This window comes from Pelodiscus sinensis, chromosome 4 (genome assembly GCF_049634645.1).
Source record: "Pelodiscus sinensis isolate JC-2024 chromosome 4, ASM4963464v1, whole genome shotgun sequence".
NCBI classification, from domain to species: domain Eukaryota; kingdom Metazoa; phylum Chordata; order Testudines; family Trionychidae; genus Pelodiscus; species Pelodiscus sinensis.
In genome coordinates this window covers 81,819,726-81,841,093 of record NC_134714.1, presented here as the reverse complement: position 1 = coordinate 81,841,093, position 21,368 = coordinate 81,819,726, and the positions used below count along the sequence as shown (strand labels likewise).

Here is a 21,368-nt window from a genome sequence, read left to right as displayed (position 1 = left end):
AGGCCCTGGAGGTTTTTCGCCTTCCTCTGTAGCATTGGGCACAGATCACAGCTGAAGGACTCTCTGCATGTTGGGGCCTTCAAAGTATTGGAAGGCTTCAATATCTGAGACATAGGTGAGAGGATTATTCTAAGAGGGGTGGGTGAGATTCTGTGGCCTGCACTGTGCAGGGGGTCAGACTAGATGATCATAATGGTCCCTTCTGACCTTAAAGTCTATGTGGATTTCTCCTACCAGAGAGGTAGCGATAGCTTTGGAATGGTCTGATACATTTTAGTTTATTCTGAAGTCTAAAGGTCACTTAATGTTCCACATCTAAGGCTATATATAGTCCCTTCTGCTCATCATCTAATTCAGAGCCACCCACCTACTCAAGCCCTCCCACACAGGGCACAAAAATACTTACAAAAAAGAGGAGGTTGAAAAGGAAGAGAAAATACTTGGTGACTTTCAGACAGTCGGACCCCATTTTCCTTCACTTCCAGGATCTAAAGGGAAAAAAAAGACAATCCACATCAGTACATAGCTTCTAGACAGTGCTAAAGGAGTACTGGTCATCACTAGAGATAGCTCTGTGCCATTTTGCCAGAGCGATATAGCTACATGGGAGCTGGTTCTGTAGAGACCATGCTTTAGCCAGTTGGATGAAGGGTTTTCCCAGAAGGTGGTGGACCAGGCTGACTACCAGTGACAAATGCTACCTTTCTGAAGGTTTCCTGGATGGTGACAGGGGGCCCACAATGCAATTGTCAGGCACAGAAGGGATTTAACCAGCTAGGAGCCTGGTAATTCCATCACTTAGATATAATCAGACGTGGGCTCCCAACTCCATATTCGAGGGTACAGATGAGCTTTGGGGAATCCAGAAAGATTTCCTTTACCTGCTTCCCCGAACAACTCATTGTTTCCCCTTGTGGGCCATCAAAAATGGGTAAGAGACTAATTTAAAAGATCAAGGTTTTATTTTTTCCCCCCCTTTATTATAGAAAGTGTCTAGTAATTTAGTTCTGGCTCTGTATAACAGACAGACTAAAGGATCAAAATAATTCCTTTTGGCCTTGGAATCTAGGTCCTGCTTGCCTTGTAAAACTCAACTCAGTAGCCCACCACCCATATGACTGTGAGAACCCTTAGCCATGCATGATTATACAGATCATAAGCTATAATTCAGCACCATACAAATTACTTGGTTCAGGGACCCTTAAAAGATGTGCTTTCACAAGAATGTGCCTGCAAAAAGCATCTTTACATTCAGTACAACATGAGGACAAACCTTAGATCAGGGCTACTCAATTTTGGAAGCCCCGAGGGCCCAACTTAAGTGTGGTTGTATATACGTGCAAATAGCTTCTTTCAAAGATTAAGGCAAGACGACATCACACGCAGGCCCCATTTAAGTCAGTTCTGCTGATATTAATAAAAATGCAATATTTGCCCGATTTCCACCCATATGACAGTACTTTTAATGAGCAAAAACAGTCCAGGAATTTAACTACTAAAACGTATATCACAGAAGACCATTATGTTGACTCGCTGTTGTGGAGCATGTTCTCAGTGGAGGCCATATTCAAAGGATCCCACCTGCGAGCCGTGAGTTGAGCCTTGTGGCCTGCGATGCAGTTTGAGCTTACACAAGTAGGCTGTTGAGTAGCCCTGCTCTAGATGTAGGTGTTCGTAGTGAAGACTCCAACACTTCAGGAAGGAGTTTGATGATGCAGGCCAGAGTTGGACAGACACAGTAAGGGCAAGAGAGACCGAAAGACCATACCACGTGCAGTCTAGCCCAGGGGTTTCAGAGAACCAAAGTAGATTGTTTGGTGTCTCCCAAACCAGTAAGAGAATCCTGTGCAACATTTTCACTATTTGCCTGTCTCAATACACAGGGCATTACAGAGCCAGTTTTTTGGCACAAAACACCACAAATTTACTATGCCTGAAAACAAGTTTTGGGAGACCTAGCCATCTAGGTAATGAGAACATGGAGCAGGGTACAGGAAAGAGGCCAGTGCAATTTGGGGTTGCATGAGTATCACATACTGTTGCAAGGAGAGGCTAATTCATCCCAGTAATGCTTTTGGGAGACTCTAGTAAGTACCCAGAACTGAATATTACAGCTACGCAGACTGAGATGAAACGAAACGAAGGGGAGCTGGAGAAATTACGTTATTCTCTTTTATGTCATCCTAAAAAGACAAACCCATGGTGTTGAGACACAGATACTTAAAGGAGAAAGATCAACAACTTAGACTAAGTCTACACTACAGGCAGTCCCCGGGTTACGTACAAGATAAGAACAAACCTACAGTCCCTAAGTTGAATCTGTATGTAAGTCGGAACTGGCGTCCAGATTCAGCCGCTGCTGAAACTGATCAGCGGCTGAATCCAGGAAGCCCGGGGCAGGAGCTTCCTGTAGTCAGCCACTGGTCAGTTTCAGCAGCGGCTGACTTGGGGACACCTGGGGCAGAGCAGCTGGGGTGCTGCTGGGTTGGTCCAGTAGCGCCGCCGCTCCTCGGCGCTACTGGACCAACCCAGCAGCACCCAAGCTGCTCTGCCCCAGACGTCCCGATTCAGCCGCTGCTGAAACTGACCAGCAGTGGCTGAATCAGGACTCCTGGGGCAGAGCAGCTGGGGTGCTGCCCAGCTGGTCCAGTAGCGCCCAGAGCAGCGCTACAGGTTCAACTGGCAGTGCCCCAGCTGCTGTACCACAGGTGTCAGGAGCAAAGCCGCGGAGCACGGGGGCAGCGGGACAGCCCAGATGCACCGTGGCTGTCCTGCTGCCCTTGGGCTCCGCAGCTTGGCTCTGCTTTACCCCCCCCCCCCCGGTCCCCCTGGTCTGCAGAACAGGGGGACGGGGGGGGCAAAGCAGAGCCAAGCCACGGAGCGCGCGGTCAGCTGACAGCCCTGCCCGCTGCCCACGTGTTCCGCCACTTTGCTTCCTCTCCCTGGTCTGCTGGAGACCAGGGAGAGGAAGGGCCCCGTTCGTAACTGCGGATCCGACATAAGTCGGATCCGCGTAACTCGGGGACTGCCTATACAAGGTTTTTGTGCAAAAGCTGGCAGAGCATCCACAACTCGATACACACACACACACACACACACACACACACTAAATCAATAGGACAGAGGGCTTTTGCCGGTAGAGTTATTCCTCCCCCCCCACACAGTTATTCCTCGTGCTACAGCTCTGAGCAAAAAGGCACATGTGGACGCTCTGCAGGGGTCTCTTTTCCAAAAAGAGCCTATCAGAAAAAGCACAGGTGCTCTCCCATTAACAGAATGGCCCTCAATCAGAACTTTTACACAAGAGCGTCCATGCAGTGTGGATGCTCACTTGTGCAGAAGCGCATTGCTTTTGAGGTGTAGATGCGCTTTTGCGAAAGATCTCTTCTGCAAAAAGCTTCTTGCACAAAAACCCTGCAGTGTAGACAAAGCCTCAGAGTTCAGATTCCTTTCCAATATGACTATATGAAAAGCTTGCAGCTTCTAAGTTGGTCTCTCAAGACTAACTGATGGTTCTTTAAAAAGAACGTAAGTAACCCTACAGGAAGCATGAGATTTGTGGGAGTGATGCTTCTCCACAAACAGCGAGCCCCTTCCCCCTCCCAAAAAAGCCACTTAGGGCAGGGTGTTCAACAGCTTCTTGGCTTCAGGTTTGTTCACTGGAAGCCCGTGTGTTATTTTGTTTCAGTCCAAAGCTTTTGGTTAATCCTATTAAATATTTAGGTTAATTCTGGGCTAAACTGGAATGTAAGTCTCGTTCTAATTGGTTTGTTCCCCCACCAATCAGCAGTCACTTCCAGACTGCATGAAGGGTACACATACTGAACTCTAGCTATAATGCAAGCAGGTACTACTGCACTGTTGAGGCAAACACCAAGACTGGATGGTGTTCTAACTCTGTAGCTAGAAAGCAAGTGATGGCTAGGTATTTTCATATAACTGATGGGAAAGTGTTGTGGTGAATTTGTGACCGAGCCCTCGTCACACTACCATAATACACAGCTTGGGACAGGAGACAAGTGCCATACGTAATGTAGCATGTGCATTCCTGTTTGGGAATAGTCACCATACATGTCAGTACTATTAGTTGCTCACAGCTGGCTTGTGTCACCTGACAGGGTCCCAGGGCTATTCCAATGCAGTATAGACTTCTGGGCTCAGGAAGGAACATGATCTCCATGACTCTGCAAGATGGAATGGTCTCAAGCCTCAGGCTGCAATCCAAGCCTAGAAGTCTATACAGCATTAGAACAGTTCTGTAGCCTGAGCAAGATACCATGGACCTGCTGCAGGTTAACATACTGTATGTAGGTAGCTCAATGGCCCCTCACTCACCATAGAGTGCAAGCACCACAGACACTGCTAGGCTTATTCTCATAACCCAAGGTGACAAATATCCTGATTTTACAGACTGGGGACAGATAGATTAAGTGACTTGCCAAAGGTTACGCATGACAGTAGACTAGTTCTAATACAGCATCTTTAGCCACAAAAGTCATCCACACTTTCTCTTTGGGAGAGATGGGGGGGGGGGGGGGCGGGAGGAAAAAAAGCACAGGGCAATCTAGGAAGCAGCTAGCCACCCCAATATATTAAGTGTGAAGGTTTCCAATATTGGAATTGCCAAACTCCACAGACAGAGGCTAATGTGATGAATTAATTCAGCACTACAGCCTTGCATGGGTACATTGCTAATCATACATGCATGCCTTGTTTCTGTTCATTTGAGCTAACTAATGAAGTTAACCTAATCTAGTATTGCATCTCCAGCAGTGGACTGTAGCACATGCTTTAAAGGACAGTATATCTGGTGTAGGCTTGTCTTTCAGTGTTTGGAACACCATGCTTTTGTTTGCCTCTGCATGGGCAGCAAAGATGCTGCTTGTTCCAAGAGTTTACCCACAGCTCCAGACATTAGAATTTTCCAGTTATGCATAAGACAAGGACATCACATTAAGCAAGCAGCATTTGCACAGACTCTGGAGAGACCTCTGTCATGAAGCTAGAGGGCGTGATCAATGCCCAAGCCTCCTGGGGAGTGGCCCCTTTAGTGTGCCAGGCCACAAGGACCCACACAGTTCCAGAGGCCAGACTGCAGCCTCTATGATGTTGCTATTGGTCCTTCAAGGAGTCATGGACAGAGGCTGGGATCACTGGTGCTGCAGCAAATCCTGACTCCCATGGGAGGCTTGTACATTACTGATGTATTATGCACTGAGGGGCAAGTACTTGAAGCAACACAATCAGATTTTCAAAGTGAGGAAGAATTCACAAGTCCTTAGATTAGCAAAGTGAGGCAGAAGTTAAGCCATACAGCATCCTGGGTCAAGCCACTGCCCTGATGCGTCAGCCAAGTGGAGTCCCAGCTTCTTGCTCTTCCCTGGTTCCCTCCTTGTCTCCAGACTCCCAGAGTTGCTCTGATAAGGCCCCCTTCTTTCAGTCACCTGACATCTTGTTCTCCAGTTCAATCCCCAAGTCCTGCTTACTGGAGTTTCCTGCTGTTACCTATTGTTGTTCAGCCACTGTGGCATCTTTTTGGCTTGCTCGGTCTCCTGTTGATTTGGGTTACTATGAGGCAGTCCTTTAAAAGAGATGGTATTCATTCCACCAGACAGCAAAATCACCACCTCCACCCTCACATCCCCTCTCCTGCACTGCTCCAAGAGCAGGGTTCACTTTTGTAGTCAGTAGGTAGCAATACAGTGTACAGAGGAAAACCCAGGCTTCATAAAAATATTGCAGAAATGTCCCACTTCATTACAGCCGAAGTAGTGAGGCAGTCTTTACTGTCTTATTCTTGAGATCTGCCAAGACTAAGAATACTCCTGTTTGCATGAGGGATTGTACTCGTAGTTTCCACATGATCTTTTAATTCATGAGATTAAATGAGCTAGAGGTGTGACTGCTGCAAACCCAGTAAGCAAGCAAGCATCCTGTACTCATGTACCAATTCCTCAGCCTGTCTCAATGGAGCTCTCAGGGAAGCCAGCTCCTCAGACAGAGGAGTGTGTGTTGCCATTCAGCTCTACTAGCTGAAATATAAAAGCCAAATACTGTAACCTGCTGCCCAAGACCACGGGGCTTTGGCATTAGGAGTCAGCCTCTCCAGAAAACAGCACCTTATTCTTTAGGGTTCAGGAGAGTTTTACCATGGACACTAAGCAATCAGATGATCACTTAATGGTCTCCAGTGGGGCTCATGAGGGTCCCTGAACACCAAGGAAGGCACCGAGGTGCATCCCCTATAGCTTTCTAAGTATTGAAGCATTTAACAGTGAGTCACAAGAACAAAATAAAATATCCACAAGGTGGACAGAGTACTTGTCTAAACAGATTTGGGAAGCGATTCTTTTGAAGATGCAGCTACAGAAGATTGCACCACTGACTTAGAGGAGATGTTCTACCACCATATTGGACTCAGTATTTAAATATTTTAAGCCTGCTGTTCTGCGTAACTGGTCTGTCCACATTGACGCCCAGGTCCCTTTGACTAGTTCGGCCCATGCTCAGCCTAAAACCAGACTGGATGGGGAGGTTGTAAAAACCTGAATCCCAGAGGGTTCAGCAGTACTGAACAAGTAGGTTTAGGAGCCAATGGGCTCTTGTCCCTGCACAGACTAGTGCAGCAGCCTGTATGGATTAAGGGCTGCTGCCCTCCCTTATTCCCCTAGTGGGAAAATGATTCTTCCCTTGGGGTAGTGTGCACATAGGGAGAGCTCAGGGTTGTCAGCAGTGACTTTAATAGGTGGTGCACACAATCTAGAAAGCATGGAGCTGAGAAGAGAACAGAGCCCCTCTTTGTTCAGGGCTGGTCATGTCAGTTGCCTCGCCCTCAATGCTGCACTTCAGATCTGTAATAGGAGCCCAGCCACCTCCCCCATCTACAAAGGTGGCGGGAAAAGTAGGCACAGGTGGCATTGGGAAACTTGGGAGATTCCTGTCCCTTCTGAAAAGGTGAGCTGTAAGGTGACCCAGTGGGAACCAGGAGTCCTGAGGAAGTGGAAAGATGAAAGCATAGACTACAGTGCAAAGAGAATTGCATATAGAAGAGACAGACCAGTGGGGGCTACTTAAGATTGGTGAGCTGTTGGTTTTGGTTAAATTGCAAGCTAGGACTATAAATCTAATGTTTTTCTTTGACTTCACAAACAGCTTATGGAAACTCAATACATGTGGTGCTCGCTGAAGCGAGGCTGATTATATTTGGCTCAAGTCACTCTATGAAGCTCTTGCTATGCAGCTCCGACACCAGACCTCAGTCTAGACCTGCAGCATGCTTGGCTATTGCGCGCGCGTGCACACACACACACCCCTTTACCTGCTGATTTATGTCAGACTCCTCTAGAGTGACTCTTCCAGGCAAAGGAACAGTATTAACACAACCCAAAGAAACCACAGTTCATGGCTAAAAAAGCTAGTCCCTCTCAAAAAGCAACAGGTGCTAACCAGGAAAGTGCATAACACCTTTGAGACAACAGATAGCAAGGCATACAGAACCAACCGAACTGTGGGAAAGCATCACCCCAGGACCAAGAAACACATGTATTTAAAATCAAGACTCAGTATGAGCTGCATGGTGCTATCATCTCTCCTTGAGGCAAGGGTCGCCCATCCAGAAGAGCTGCCAGCTGTTTATGGGTCATAGTCCAAACAACTGAGCAGTGTTCACTGTAAGCTGGACACTTGTGCGGCCAATCAGGAAGAGATTCAGAGGTTGCTCAGCCGAGTAGCAGAGTAGCCCATAGCTAGGTTTTGTTTGTGCTCATGGTGCATGCTTACCCACATATGTTGGTGCACACTTATTCTGCACATCAATTTAAAAAATCCCGGGGGGGGGGGGGGGAGAGGGCGCGAGGAGGGAAAATGGACACTGCAATGGACCCCCAAAGCTAAGATTTCAGAACTAAGGCAGGAGCTCAAGATCAGGATGTAGAACATAAAGCAGAGTACATCGTTTAGTTAGCTGTTGTCAGGCTACCCAATAGAGCTGTGGTACCAGAGTCAGAAGCTTCCCCCTCATTTCTTTTCCACACTCCCTGGGCATTACTGCACCCATCTGCCTATTCTCCTGGGCTACGTCTACACTGGCCCTTTTTTCGAAAGGGGCATGCTAATTTTCAACTTCAGAATAGGGAAATCCGCGGGGGATCTAAATATCCCCCACAGGATTTAAAGATGTCTGCCGCTTTTTTCCGGCTTGGGGAAAAGCCGGAAAAAAGCGTCCTGATTGGCTCGATCCTCCGGAATAAAGCCCTATTCCGGAAGATCTCTTATTATTACTTTGAAGGAGGAATAAGAGATCCTCCGGAAAAGGGCTTTATTCCGGAGGATCGGGCCAGTCAGGACGCTTTTTTCCGGCTTTTCCCCTAGCCGGAAAAAAGCGGCAGACATCTTTAAATCCCGTGGGGGATATTTAGATCCCCCGCGGATTTCCCTATTCTGAAGTTGAAAATTAGCATGCCCCTTTCGAAAAAAGGGCCAGTGTAGACGTAGCCCTGATGTGTGTGGGGTTTCTCTAGAAACTAGTCCTTTTTTTGCAGCCTGCAGCAGTAGCTACTCTGTCCCTGGCTCTCACACCACCCACTTGACTAAGATGTTTGTTTTGCAATACAGAGCTCCCCAGTTATCAGATTCATTAATTGCCTCCAGGTTGGCAGTTGTCCTCATGCAGTAAGTATTAAAAAAAACTGGGAGGGAGGGAGGAAGGAAGAGGAGCCATGTAGGTACTAGATTTGCTACCAAGACACAGGACATGGTCTATTAGTGGATGGGCCAAAGTAGTACAGATAGTTTAGGAAGGGAACATGTAAATTGCTGGCTCAGTTCTTGACCACATTTTAGCATAATTCTTGATAGATTAGATGTGAGACTGAGGTGCCCAAAAGTTATGTTGGTAGGCCAATCTTTAAGAACCAAAAGACACAGCCCTCCCCTGGGAACCCTGCTTTGTGATCCCAAGCTGTAAAAAGCAGCTCTCCATTTTGTTTCCTTACTATAAGCCCTAAAACTGAAAGGGGGAGGGGGGGGAGAAGAGTGTGGAGCTGTGCCTTGGCACACAAAGCAAGATCTGAGGAACCGGCGGCCATCTGGAGTTCTCACCTAGGAGACCAGCCCAGTTCCCTTTGCAAGGTTGACAACTCTGCATTAACCATTTGTTGTGAAAGACTCAAAACTGAAGTTGCCTTCAACTCCAATGGGGTGAAAAACCTTTCCGGGGGGGGGGGGGGGGGGGGAGAACTACACTAAAAATGGCCTCAAAAGCATAAGCAACGGGCACTAATTGCTGGAACAGTTTCACTTCAGTGTCATGGCTCAGCTTTAGTGTATATTGAGAGCATAGGCAAGGAAGCATCCCCAGAGGCTGACTCTGAAGGAGAATCAGAATGACTATTGATCAGGGAGACCAAAAGAAGGGCTCTTGTAACTCCAAAAGAGTGTCTGTCACCAATAGAAGTTGGTCTGAAAAACATTACCTCAACCTTGTTCCTGTAATATATGAGAAAGAGAGCACGCGACCTCCCCCCCCCCCCACCCTAACTAATGAGCCTTTTCTTTACTAAACACAGTCACAGCACAGCGCTCCCCAAGGCCAGCATCCTGTGAGGAGTAGAGTTACAGAACAATCAGGTAAACAAGTGAGCAGAAGACACGTGACAAGCTGTGTCCTGTTGACATTAACAAAGGCCTTGGACTTTAAAGTGCAGGTGAGAAGTACAGTTGCCTGAGCAACACGCCCTACCAGAGGCATTTCATTACAGGTAGTCCCCGAGTTACGCGGATCCGACTTACGTCGGATCTGCAGTTACGAAAGGGGATTTTCTCGCCCTGGAGGACTCGAGCGGCGGGATGCCTGGTCCCGCCGCCCACCTCCTCCGGGGCGAGAAAAGCTGCTCCCTGTCTCCCTGGTCTGCTGCGGGAGCCAGGAGACCAGGGAGACGCTGAGCAAAGCGGTGGAGGACCCGGGGCCGGACCCGCGGCCGCTTCCAGATCAGCTGGAAGTGCCGCGGGTCGGGCCGGGTCCTGCGTGGCTTTGCTCAGCGTCTCCCTGGTCTGCTGGGAAGGGGGGGGGGCGGGGGAGGGAGGGAACGCATCTAGTGCCCCCCCCAGCAGACCAGGGAGATGTGGAGCAAAGCCCGGGGCCTGTGGTAGAGCAGGTGGGGCGCTGCCGGTTGGTCCCGCAGCACTGCTCCTTGGTGCTACTGGACCAACCCGGCAGCACCCCAGCTGCTCAGCCCCAGGAGTCCTGATTCAGCCGCTGCTGATCAGTTTCAGCAGTGGCTGAATCAGGACGCCGGGGCAGAGCAGCTGGGGTGCTGCCGGATTGGTCCAGTAGCGCCGAGGAGCGGCTGCGTTACTGGACCAACCCAGCAGCACCCGAGCTGATCTACCCCAGGCATCCCCAAGTTAGCTGCTGGTCAGTTTCAGCAGCAGCTGACTACAGGAAGCCCGAGGCAGAGTTGCTCTGCCCCAGGCTTCCTGGAATCAGCTGCTGATCAGTTTCAGCAGCAGCTGACTTGGGGATGCCTGGGGTTCTTAAGTTGAATCTGTATGTAAGTCAGAACTGGTGTCCAGATTCAGCGGCTGAATCTGGATGCCAGTTCCGACTTACATACAGATTCAACTTAACAAACCTACAGTCCCTATCTTGTACGTCACCCGGGGACTGCCTGTACTTTCACTACACAGTTTACTATTCACAGCACCTGGGCCTGAACTCAACTATGATAGCAGTTTTTTTCCCCCCCCAAGAGGGACACTGGGGATGGCAAGGAAGATGTACAGCCACTAATTTAACCTCTCCTTTAAAATTCAACAGTACCCTCCCCCCCCCCCACCCCTGGCCAAAAGAAGAAGAGACATAACCCTCTTTGCAGTGTTTCTTTTAAAGATGCAACAGTTAACTCAGCTTCTAGGCTCAGTTACCTACCAATAATCAAGTAAATGCAGATGGCCATCTGTTACCTCCATCATTTGGTACAGGTACGGCCAGGCCTGAAGTCATTAAGAAAGCAATTGATATATTAAAATGAAGCCTCTTATGCGATATCACTGTTATTGAAAAGGAGAAGTAAGGGTGGAACATGGAAGGAAATAGGTTGCTTTATTGCCTCATTTCTTGTTATCTCTTTAATAGGAGGCAATGAACTCCCCTATAGACAAGATCCAAGGTAAAGACACTTACCATGAAGGGCAGAGTCTTTAGTAAGGCTACATTTCTGAGAGGAGTAGCCATGTTGTTTTTAAAGTTACAGACTTTGATGTCTATCAGAAACAATGAGTAGGCCTCTGGCACCTTGAAGACTAACAAAAAAAAAAAAAAGTAGAATCATGAGCTTGTGGGTAAAACCCACTTCAAGTCAGTGTTACTCAGGAGTGTGTGCGTGCGCACGTACCCCCCCCCCCCCCCCCCCGAGGTGCCACAGGACTACTCATGGTTTCTGATCAGACATCAAATAAGGCAACCAGGCTAATTTAGCATCACATGGAGTAGGAACAATTCTAGTAAACAGTGAAAGCTTTTCTAGTTTGGTTCCTGTAGCTGAGGTGTCATTAGTATGTTAAACTTCTTAATAAGATGAACAGAGTAGAAAGTCCAATGAGATGGCAGGCATTAGGTATAACAGGCATCCAATTAAGAGTGCAGCATTACTTCAGTTTGTTTTCAAATAAGAAATAAGTGCTAGAGAAACCCACCAAGTGCCTTTCAGAGATTATTAAAGGGAAGTAATGGTGAAAAACAGAAATCAGGTGTTATTGACAAGGTTGTGCTACAAACCAGGAAGTAGGCTCAGCATGGGGGGGGGGGGGGGGGGGGGGGAGAAAAACAGGTTGCAACCTTTCAAGTACCCAGAACAGCAAATGAACTTAAAGAAACAACCCCACACTCAACAAACCACACTTCTATCTGAAAGTCATTTAGATTACAAGCAATGGCATAACAGTATTAAAGAGTTACCCAAAATAACAAGTTTGTGCCCCTGACTACACTTTCTAGTCATTTTCATTATTTCCCTTGTAGAAGTGAGGGGGAACTAGCTCACTATACAGCATTGGTCAGGGGACTGAGTTAGGTGTTCAAGTCTTTTTTGGGAGAGGCGGGGGGAGGGAGAGGAGGAAATTGACTAAAACTAGAAAATCAAGACTAGCCACAAGTCTAGTTCACAGGAGTATACGAATGTTCCATCTAGCTGCTTTTGTTCCCCATGCAACAGGGTGATGCTCCCAACACTTCAGGCAGAGGTGCAAATATGGAGAAAGTCCATTAAATAGCAACATAAGTAGAAATGTTGGGGGGGGGGGGAGGGGAGCAAACTAAGGATGTTGTGGTGGGTAATCCACTAGCCATGTAGTGGATAAGGGAAGGCTGTGCAGGCAGCCTGGCTCCCACTACATTTGAACTGCAGAGGTACAGTGGAGGTAGGTCCCAGATGTGGTGTGAGCTGGGCTTGCTCAGTCCTGGCACACACTGGGTCCAGCAGTCCCTGTCCACAGGGCATCCCAGCAGGGAGTCGGGACCTCCAGCAGACAGGGGTTGCTGCTAGAGCAGCCTCTGTCCACTGCAACCTGGGCCCATCATGGGCAGAGACTGCTTTGCAGCATTCTCCCCTGCCCCCTGCTGACAGAGGCAGCAGCATGGGGGGGGGGGGGAAGAGGAGAAGGTGGCACTGTGGGACAGTGCCTGGGGGGTTGGGAACTGGCTTTTAAGCTGGCTCCCACCAGCATTGACTCCTGCTCTCCCACCCCTTGCAGCCTCTGATACAAAGGCAGCGTGGGGGGGGGGGGGGGGAGGGAGAAGAGGGAAGAGAGCAGGAAGAAAATTAGTTGCCAACTACCCAATAAGCCTAGGTATGTCAAGTAGTCAACTACTCACATCCTTACTGGCAACCTTTGGGAGAGATGCCACTTGACCACACAGTCTAACGGCTTTGAAAAAGGACTATTTAATAAATAAATAAAATGAGGATGCAGTTACTAGCTTTAATTGGTTAAGCCAAGTGCCTGTTCCCATTCCATCCCCACCCTTCTAGTAGCAGCAGCAAAGAGGCTGGTACAATCCACTGCTTTGGCGGCAGCATCCTTTCATTTTCCTGTACAAATTAACATAGAACATGCTCTAAGAAGCCCCACTTCCCTCTGTGGGGACAAGCTCCAGGAGCCCACACGCAGAATTGAATCCAGCCTAATAGCAGGCCCACATCAGGAAAGTTGCTAAATTCAGGATTTAAAGCTAGCAGGGACAGAGCATAACTCACTCACTGGGCCCAGGTAAGTCATCTCTGCCTTCCAATTGGTATTGGACAAGATAATATGTGATTTGATCCATCTGAATAGACTCACCACTGGGCCAGTACTGCACCAGCACAATCCTCAAGCCTGCTTAATGAAGGAAATGTGCCTTAGTTTTAAACTAAGGCCCACTTGGGTTGTAGGGTTCTGTCCTGAAGTCTGCAAGCATCTCTGCCCTTTCCCCAGCCAACCACCACCCCCCGCATCATTCAGAAGCTGCTGCAGCTTAGCTTGACACTTAAAGAAGACAAGAAGAAAGCAAGTCTGTGCAGGCCTAGGGAGCTTTTGCTGATAAGAGGGGACAGACTTAATTCTCTTTTGGGGAAGTGGAAAGGAGGTGGTGTTCTATTATCTGTGGAGATAGACAGAGGAGCAGCAGCAGGAAGGAGAAAGCGTCAAAGACAACTTTCCGTTGTCGGGTTCCTGTGCACAAATACAATTAAGTTTGCTTAGCACCCCAGAAGAGGGAAGTAGTTTCACAGATGTCAGAAAGCAAAGCCACGCACTAGTACCTCTCTCGGAAATTAAGCTACAGCCTTCCGTTTTCCAGTGATCTGTAATGGCTGGGGGGGGAAGCAAACTTTACTCCCCAAAGGGGTGTAGGAACTTTTCCTTGGCAATTTGAGTGGGGACTAAGCCGCCAATGGCTACAGAGTTTGAAATGTTAGCCCTCCACCCCTGAGATTCTAGACGTATGGTTAAAGAGAATAGCTTGGAAAAGGAGATCCACCCTACCACTTCCCCCACCCCAGTCCCACCTCTGAGTTTTCAAACAGGTCAGTTTTATGGCTGGGACATAAAAACCATGAGGAGGGAGAATGGAAAAAAAGTCAGGATTTCAAGAAGGCAGATTTTAGTAAGCTCACAGCTGGTAAGGTCCTACCTTTCCTGTCCCCCTGAATAACTACTCGTTTGGTTAATCAAAAAAAAAACACCCCCAAATATCCCTAGTCTCAGACATCTACTCTAAAGCATGTTTTTCTAAAGAAGGAAAATATAGAGGGTAGGTGCTTTAGAGTAGGAAGGGTCTCTTTCTTCCCCCTCAAACTTGATCTTGGACTGACTTTATCCTTCCAATCCATGGTGTTTGGCTGCACCAGACACTATGCACCTAAGAGTTCCAGACACTACATCATGCTACAGCACTTGTCACTGCTGCTGTGACTCATTGCCCTTATACTGTTGTTCACTGCTGCCAGGTTCCTTTGCTGGTGACAGTGTTGTGATGTCTCATTGGGTGCAAGGAATTCATTTGCACTGGATAGCATGGGATAATTATGAGATCACAGCAGAAAACTAAAGTTTCATGGGTGAAAGGGAGCAGTGATGGCAGACAGATTGGTTTTGGTGGCAGCCATCTGGTGGCTCATGGGTTGCAACATTGTTCTTGTTAAGTGAAAGACAAAATCTACCCTGTCAAGATAATTCAGTGAAAGCTTTTAGACTGAGGGCAGGGCCTCCCACTGAAGTGCATTGTTGCCAATGCATTTCTATCCCTCACCCTTGCTATTGTTTAGCAAAGAGAAGCCATTTTGCACTGCACCCATATGAATTTCTAGAACATTGTGTCCGATAGGCAAGTATGTGCTTGGTAGGCAGAGCTCATACTACCTCTCTCTTTCAGAAAATTGTGGTCCTTGTCCCGATGGTACTAGATCAGTGGTTCTCAAACTTTTTGGCCCATGCCGCAGCTGGCTCAATGGAAACCTTTCCATAAATCAGTTGCTAATGAAAACTCACCATTACATAATTACGCCAAAGCCATTTTGCTAGTGCTGCAGCTAAAGAACAGTTTAATTTAACCATTGAGAAAGGAAATTAAGTTTAAGTGATTAATCTGTGTTAAAAATCCACACACACAATCCCACAAAAAACCCTCAATGATGTGGCCCCTGCAATTGAGACACCTCACTCTTCCGGCACTCCAGCGCCATGCGGCAAGTGGAAGGACAGGGAAGACTGAGTGTCAGGACTTCCCATAGGCTGGATTTACTTTTTGGGGTTTGTGGATTTTGTAGACTCCCCCCACCCCTCCAGGCTCTGGGGTGGAAACAAAAATGAGGGGGTCAGTGTGCAGGACAGGGCTACCAGTGAGTGGGATGGGGTGAGGTCTGGCCGGGAGGTGAGATTAAGGAATAGGGTGTCTGGCCAGGGGCTGGGGGAGGAAGAGGGCCAGAGCAAGAGAAGGTACAGTGTGGGGCCAGAAAGGAGGGAGCAGGTGGTGGGGGGGGGGGTGCAGGGTATGGTCATGGATGGGCTGGGGGAACACACTTACTTGCTTTCATGCCACTCCCAGGCATCATGTCTCCAAGACAGCCTCCTCCTGCTCCCATTGGCCAAATTCCAGCCAATGGGAGAAGGAGGGAAAGCTTCCATGCAGCTCATCATGGGGGTTGGGGGGGGGAGGAGGAGAGACCAGCAGCACATGGAGTTGCTTCTAGCTCTGCTCCTCCTTCCCCAGTGGATCCAGCAGGGAAGCATAGGGCTCCCTGCCCCTCAAAAGGAAGCAGCAGGGGTAAGCTGCCAGTTGAGATGGCATAAGGAGGTGTTTGTATGTGTGTGTATATATAACACACACACCCACACCCACCCTCCAGTTGAGATGAACATAGCAGGTTTTAAGCTGTCCCACCCCAGCAGCAGCTCCTGCTTCCCACCCCTTGCTAGAGGCAACAGGAGTGGAGTATGGGGTGGAAAAATGCAAGTAGTTGGCTCAACTACCCAATAAGCTTGGGCTTCTCCAGTAGTCAGCAATTTTTACATCCCTGAGACACTCCCTTTGTTCCTGCTCAAGCATGGAGAAGTTCCCCACCTCCTCCGTACCCAGTGACTATTCCACAACTGAGTGGCAAAGATCTGTTGAGAGTTCTCCTGCACAAGATACAATGGAATCCAGACAGCCAGCCCACCCAACGTGCAGCGTGTTCCTAGGTGCCTCAATTTCATGTACCAAGCCCCACATGCTTAAAATGCTAAATTTAAAAAGCCAGCCCTGTTGGAGGTTGCTCAAAGTACCAGGACCCCATGCAAGATTTCTTTTGCCACTGGATGGGGGAGGGGGGAGCAGGGCAGCCAGGGAGAATCACTCTCAGCCCCACAACTACAGCCACAAGTGTTTGTTTAAAGACAGCAATGAGCAGTGCTATAGGAGGGAAGCAATTCAGTGAAAACTACAAAGGGAGCTACAGAAGCTGCAATGAATCTACTTGATTTGTAGCCAAAGCATGTGTTTAAATCAAGTATTGCAACAGGAAGCCTCATTAGATGAGGCCAACACCAAACAATTCAGTCCCTTTACTACACAAGCCACCTGAAAGACAAATCTTATGGCCCTTGCCATGTCAGACAACGTTTCAGTTACAATACACCTGAGGCTGTCCCAGGCTGACAAGATTTGTGTGACACACCCAGGCACTGATCTCCCAGAGACTGCCTGTGGTAAAAGCTGGTAGAATCCTGCTTGGAACTGGAGTGATTTAGAACAGTCAGTCAATTACAGACCCTCCAATCCCCACACTGAGCCCTGCCATCTTCAGTTAGCATCACTTCTACTCTGCCCAGAGGAAGCCAGACCATCACACCGACAGACCTCTCCATGGTTGTAAAAAGAACTGTTCCTCTTAGTGTCAGGCATATGGGATAAGTTCTCCATGAATTTGGCAGTTACTCCTGCTAGAAGGGTGCTGTTTGGGCTCTAAGGCTAACGTGTTCAGCCAGGGATCTCCAAATGCTTTACATATATTAACTATGCCTCAGCACCTAGGCAAGTACTGTACCTGCATTTTAGAGTGGAGTTAGCCAAGGCAAGATAATCCTTGGAGTAGATTTGGACTCTGGAGATGGAATGGAGGCAGGGGTCGATTTTTAAACTTTATCAGATGGATCTTGATAACTTTCGGACTTCAGAGGGGACCCACAGAAGCGTGTTATCCTGTTTTTACTGATTGTTGTTTTTTAGTCTCTTTGGTGTGGGAATGGATGCAAAAATGTTGAGTAGCTGATTCAGACGGACTGTGAAGGGGCTAAAGTATGAAAGACCTTTCACTTCTGTACTGTCTTCTCACAGCACATTGGAGCAACGCTATGAAAAAAAAAACCCAAAAATGAATACCCAAGTCCCTTCCTGACCTCTATGGGACACACCTCACCATCTTCAGCTGGTCACAGTCAGCTGTGCCAAAGATGCATGTGTACTGCTCAACAAATGGCATACATTGCCCACCAGACAGCTCTGCACTGAGCCTTCCCAAGCACAGAAGGAGCAGCTAACATGCAGGAATGTGTGACCTCTCCTGAGGTTGTCATTTGTGACAACTGGTTGGCCAGGAATCCTTCCAGCTCCAAGTTCCACCTATGTGTTGTAATTTCATCTTGTAATTGAAAGCCTCAATGAAAGTTATTCCATCTTCAATCAAAGCAGAGGGCAATTATTGCACAAAATACGGTTCCAATGATATAGTAAAAAAACAATTGCCACACTAAACTTAAGTGGATGATGATTGTGCACCTGATATTCTTGTTATAAAAAAAGTGCTATTAAAAAGGCCAAAAGTTACCAGATGGGCTAGGAAGGAGCTACTTTTCTTTACCCCAGATAGAATTCCCTAATGCACTGTGTAATGCTGTTTTGCTTTCACATGGAAAATTTGTGTTCTTTCCTCCAGAGCAAAGGCTAAACAAGGTCTACCTACATTGTTTATCTTGCCATTTCGTGTTGTTTGCAGCGTAAAGTCACCAACTAAGAGATTCTTTAAAAGGGCAAGTTTACCAAGTGTGACAGCCCTGCCGAAGCAAAGAGGGCTGCTCTGGCTGGGGCATCTGAGAAGGTTGGAAAGTGGACATATATCCAGGGATGTGCTATATGGGGAGCTGGCAAAGGGAAGAACAACTCGATGACCCAAGCTTAATAGTAAAGATGCCACTGCAACTCACTTGCATGAGGGAACATTTTTAAAAATGGGGGTAGGGTGCTGAACTCCAGCCCCTTTACCCTCCTGAGAAAAGCTTGCCAGCATGTGGTGCCACAACAGTGCCAGTTCCCACACCTATGAAGATAGGAGATAAAGGAATTTGACCAATGGGAAATTTTGGCAAGTGATTGTACCAAACACCACCACTGATACCATGAGAGAAATATGACAGAAGCTAGTTTATACAGCTTGAAGAGAAGAGAACCTATGGGAAGCAAACTGCTCCCAGAGATACATACATTTACAACAACTGCCAAGGAGCACATAAATCTTTGCCTAGACTATTCAGACACAGGAGACATTGCAAACCGTAGAGCATAAGCTATGATCTACAGGAAGTGGTGGGAATTTAAGAATACAGATCTAGAAGGGACCTGGAGAGGGGACCTGGAGAGATCATCAAATCCAGTCCCCTGCACTCAGGCAGGACCAAGCACCATCTAGACTGACAGATGTTTGTCTAACCTACTCTTAAATATCTCCAACGAAGGCTTCACAGCCACCATAGGCAATTTATTCCAGTACTTGATCTTGACAGTTAAGAAGTTTTCCCTAGTGTCCAACCTAAATGACCCTTGTTACAATTTAACCCCATCACTTCTTGTTCAGTCATCAGATGTTGTGTTTTCACAAGGAGGAGGGAGACAAATAATACTCTTTTGGTACTTGAGAGCTGTTATATCCCCCCAGTCTTCTCTTTTCCAAGCTAAGAAAGCCCAGTTTTCAGTCTTCCCTCACAGGTCATGTTTTCTAGACCTTCATTTTTGTTGCTCTCTGGAGCTTTTCCAATTTCACAACTTTCCCAAAGTCTAATTCTCAGAACTGGACACTATACTCCAGCTAAGGCCTAATCAGTGCAGAGTAGAGGGAAAGAATTACTTCATATCTTGCTTATTAACAGGAGTTTTATACATCCTAGAAATCATGTTTGCTTTTTCACAACACCATCACACTGTTGACTCATTTAGCTTGTGGTACCACTATGACCCTTAGATGCCTTTCTGTAGTACTCCTTCCTAGACAATCACTTCCCATTTTGTATGTGTGAAACTGATTGTTCCTTAAATGGAGTACTTTGCATTTGTCCTTCTCTAACTTCATCCTATTTATCTCTGACCATTTCTCCAGATGATTTTTAATTATGACCCTATCTGCCAAAGTACTTGCACCCCACTGTCCTCAGTTTGGTGTCATCTGAAAACTTTATAAGTGTACACAGATGAAGCTATTGAGAAGATATTTAGCTAATGGCATAATTGGTCCCAAAACTGATTGCTTTGGAATCCCACTCACACCATTCCAGCATGACTGAACCATTGATAATGCTGGGAATGTCTACACTTGCTCCCTATCTCGAGATAGGGATGCAACTGTAGTGTACTGAAATTGCTACTGAAGTGCAGGATTTTAATATTCTGCACTTAATTAGCATAATCACATCCAGCCACTATTTTGAAATCACATTATTGCAAAATAAAGACGCCCCCGTGTAGCAGCATTATTTCGAGAGAAAACCCTTCTCTCGAAATAGCTGTTAAACCTCATTTAAATCCCATACTTCATTAGCAGTTTCAGTACACTACATTTGCATCCCAATCTTGAGATAGGAGCAAGTGTAGACATAGCCTCAGTGGTTATGCACCCACGTTGTAGTAGTCCCAAATACACTGTATTTCCCTAGTTTGTTAATGAGGTGGTCACGTGGGATCAAATGCTTTACCAGAGTCTAGTCACACCAAGTCTACCACTTCCCCTCAGTCATAAGGCTAGCCATCTTATCAAAGAACACTATCAGATTGGTTTGACATGATGTCTTCTTGACAAATCCATCCTGACTCACTTTACAGATGGGATTCCTTAATTATTTGTTCCATTATCTTTCCTGGCACAGAAGTCAAGATGACTGGCCTATAGTTTACTGGGTTGTCCTTATTTCTTTTTAAGCAGCCTTCTGGAATCTTTCATGACTTTTCAGAAATGAAAGCTAAAGGCTCAGATATCTCCTCAGTCAGCTCCCTGAGTATTCTAGGATGCATTTCATAAGGCCCTGGTAACTTGAAGACATCTAACTTGTCTAAGTATTTTTTTAAACTTGTTCTTTTCTTATTTTAATTTCTGAACCAACCCCATTTCCATTGGTATTCACTATTGTAGGCATCTCATCACCAACCAACTTGGTGAAAGCCAACACAAGTTAAGCACTTCTGCCATTTCCACATTGTTATTATTCTCCCCACCACATACACCTGCTTCGTTGAGAAATTGACCTATCCTGTCCTTTGTCTTCCTTTTCTAATATATCTGTGCAGATTGTACCTCTCTAGTCCAGCAACCCTCTCTAGAGTCCCGCAACATCTGTGGCCTGGCACAATTTTAAATTAGCCAGATGTCCATGCATAGGTGAGGCCAAATTTTCTATCATCTCAAAGTTTTACAGCCACCAGTCCTGGCTCTAAGTGTTCTGTGCTGTTATTTTGCTCATTTACCACTAAATGTCTTCTAAAGAGCCCAGTAAGCAGTAGAAGTGTTAGCAATACTGTTACACAATATTGACCTCTGTGGTTCAAAACTGGCCAGATCCCAAGGATGCTGGCTAGTCAAACTGAACCTGTAGAATGTTTTTTTTGTTACCCTTTGTGTCTCTAGCTAGACTGAGCTGGTTTTGTGCCTTTCCCCTTTCTAATTTTACCACTACTTACTTGTGTGTTTGTTTATATTTATCCTTTGTACTTTGATCAGACTTTGATTTTTAGATCAGCCAAGATCTTCTAGTCAAGCCAGCAGGGTGGTCGCTTGACCTGCTTTTTTCTATGCAGCAGAAAGTGTGCTCTTGCTCCCTTAATGTCCTTTTGAAAAACTGCCAGCTGTCTTCAATTGTTTTTCCTACCTTGCATCCTATGGGACCTTACCTATAAGCCTCCTGAGTTTACAGAAAAATTAAGACAGGATTTTAAAAATCAGATTTTTAGATCTCCCTATCATTCCTTAGGATGATGAACTTGATCATTTCATCCAAGCTGCCTTCCGCTTACAAATTCTCAACCAGTTCCTTTCGATGTTCAAATCAAATCTAAACAGCTTCTCCTCCTCCAGCAGCTTTCTCCACCTTCT

At 46.9% G+C, this 21,368-nt stretch overlaps 1 protein-coding gene across 1 annotated transcript in view; it reads right to left on the bottom strand.

The window, feature by feature from the left end:
* Positions 1 to 21,368, bottom strand: part of CD82 (CD82 molecule) — a 61,452-nt gene that overhangs the window by 26,910 nt on the left and 13,174 nt on the right. Inside the window, exon 2 of the mRNA XM_014574254.2 lies at positions 407 to 488. Coding sequence (XP_014429740.2) covers positions 407 to 469 — 63 coding nt within the window. The 5' untranslated portion in view covers positions 470 to 488. The remainder of the gene's footprint in view (positions 1 to 406; positions 489 to 21,368) is intronic.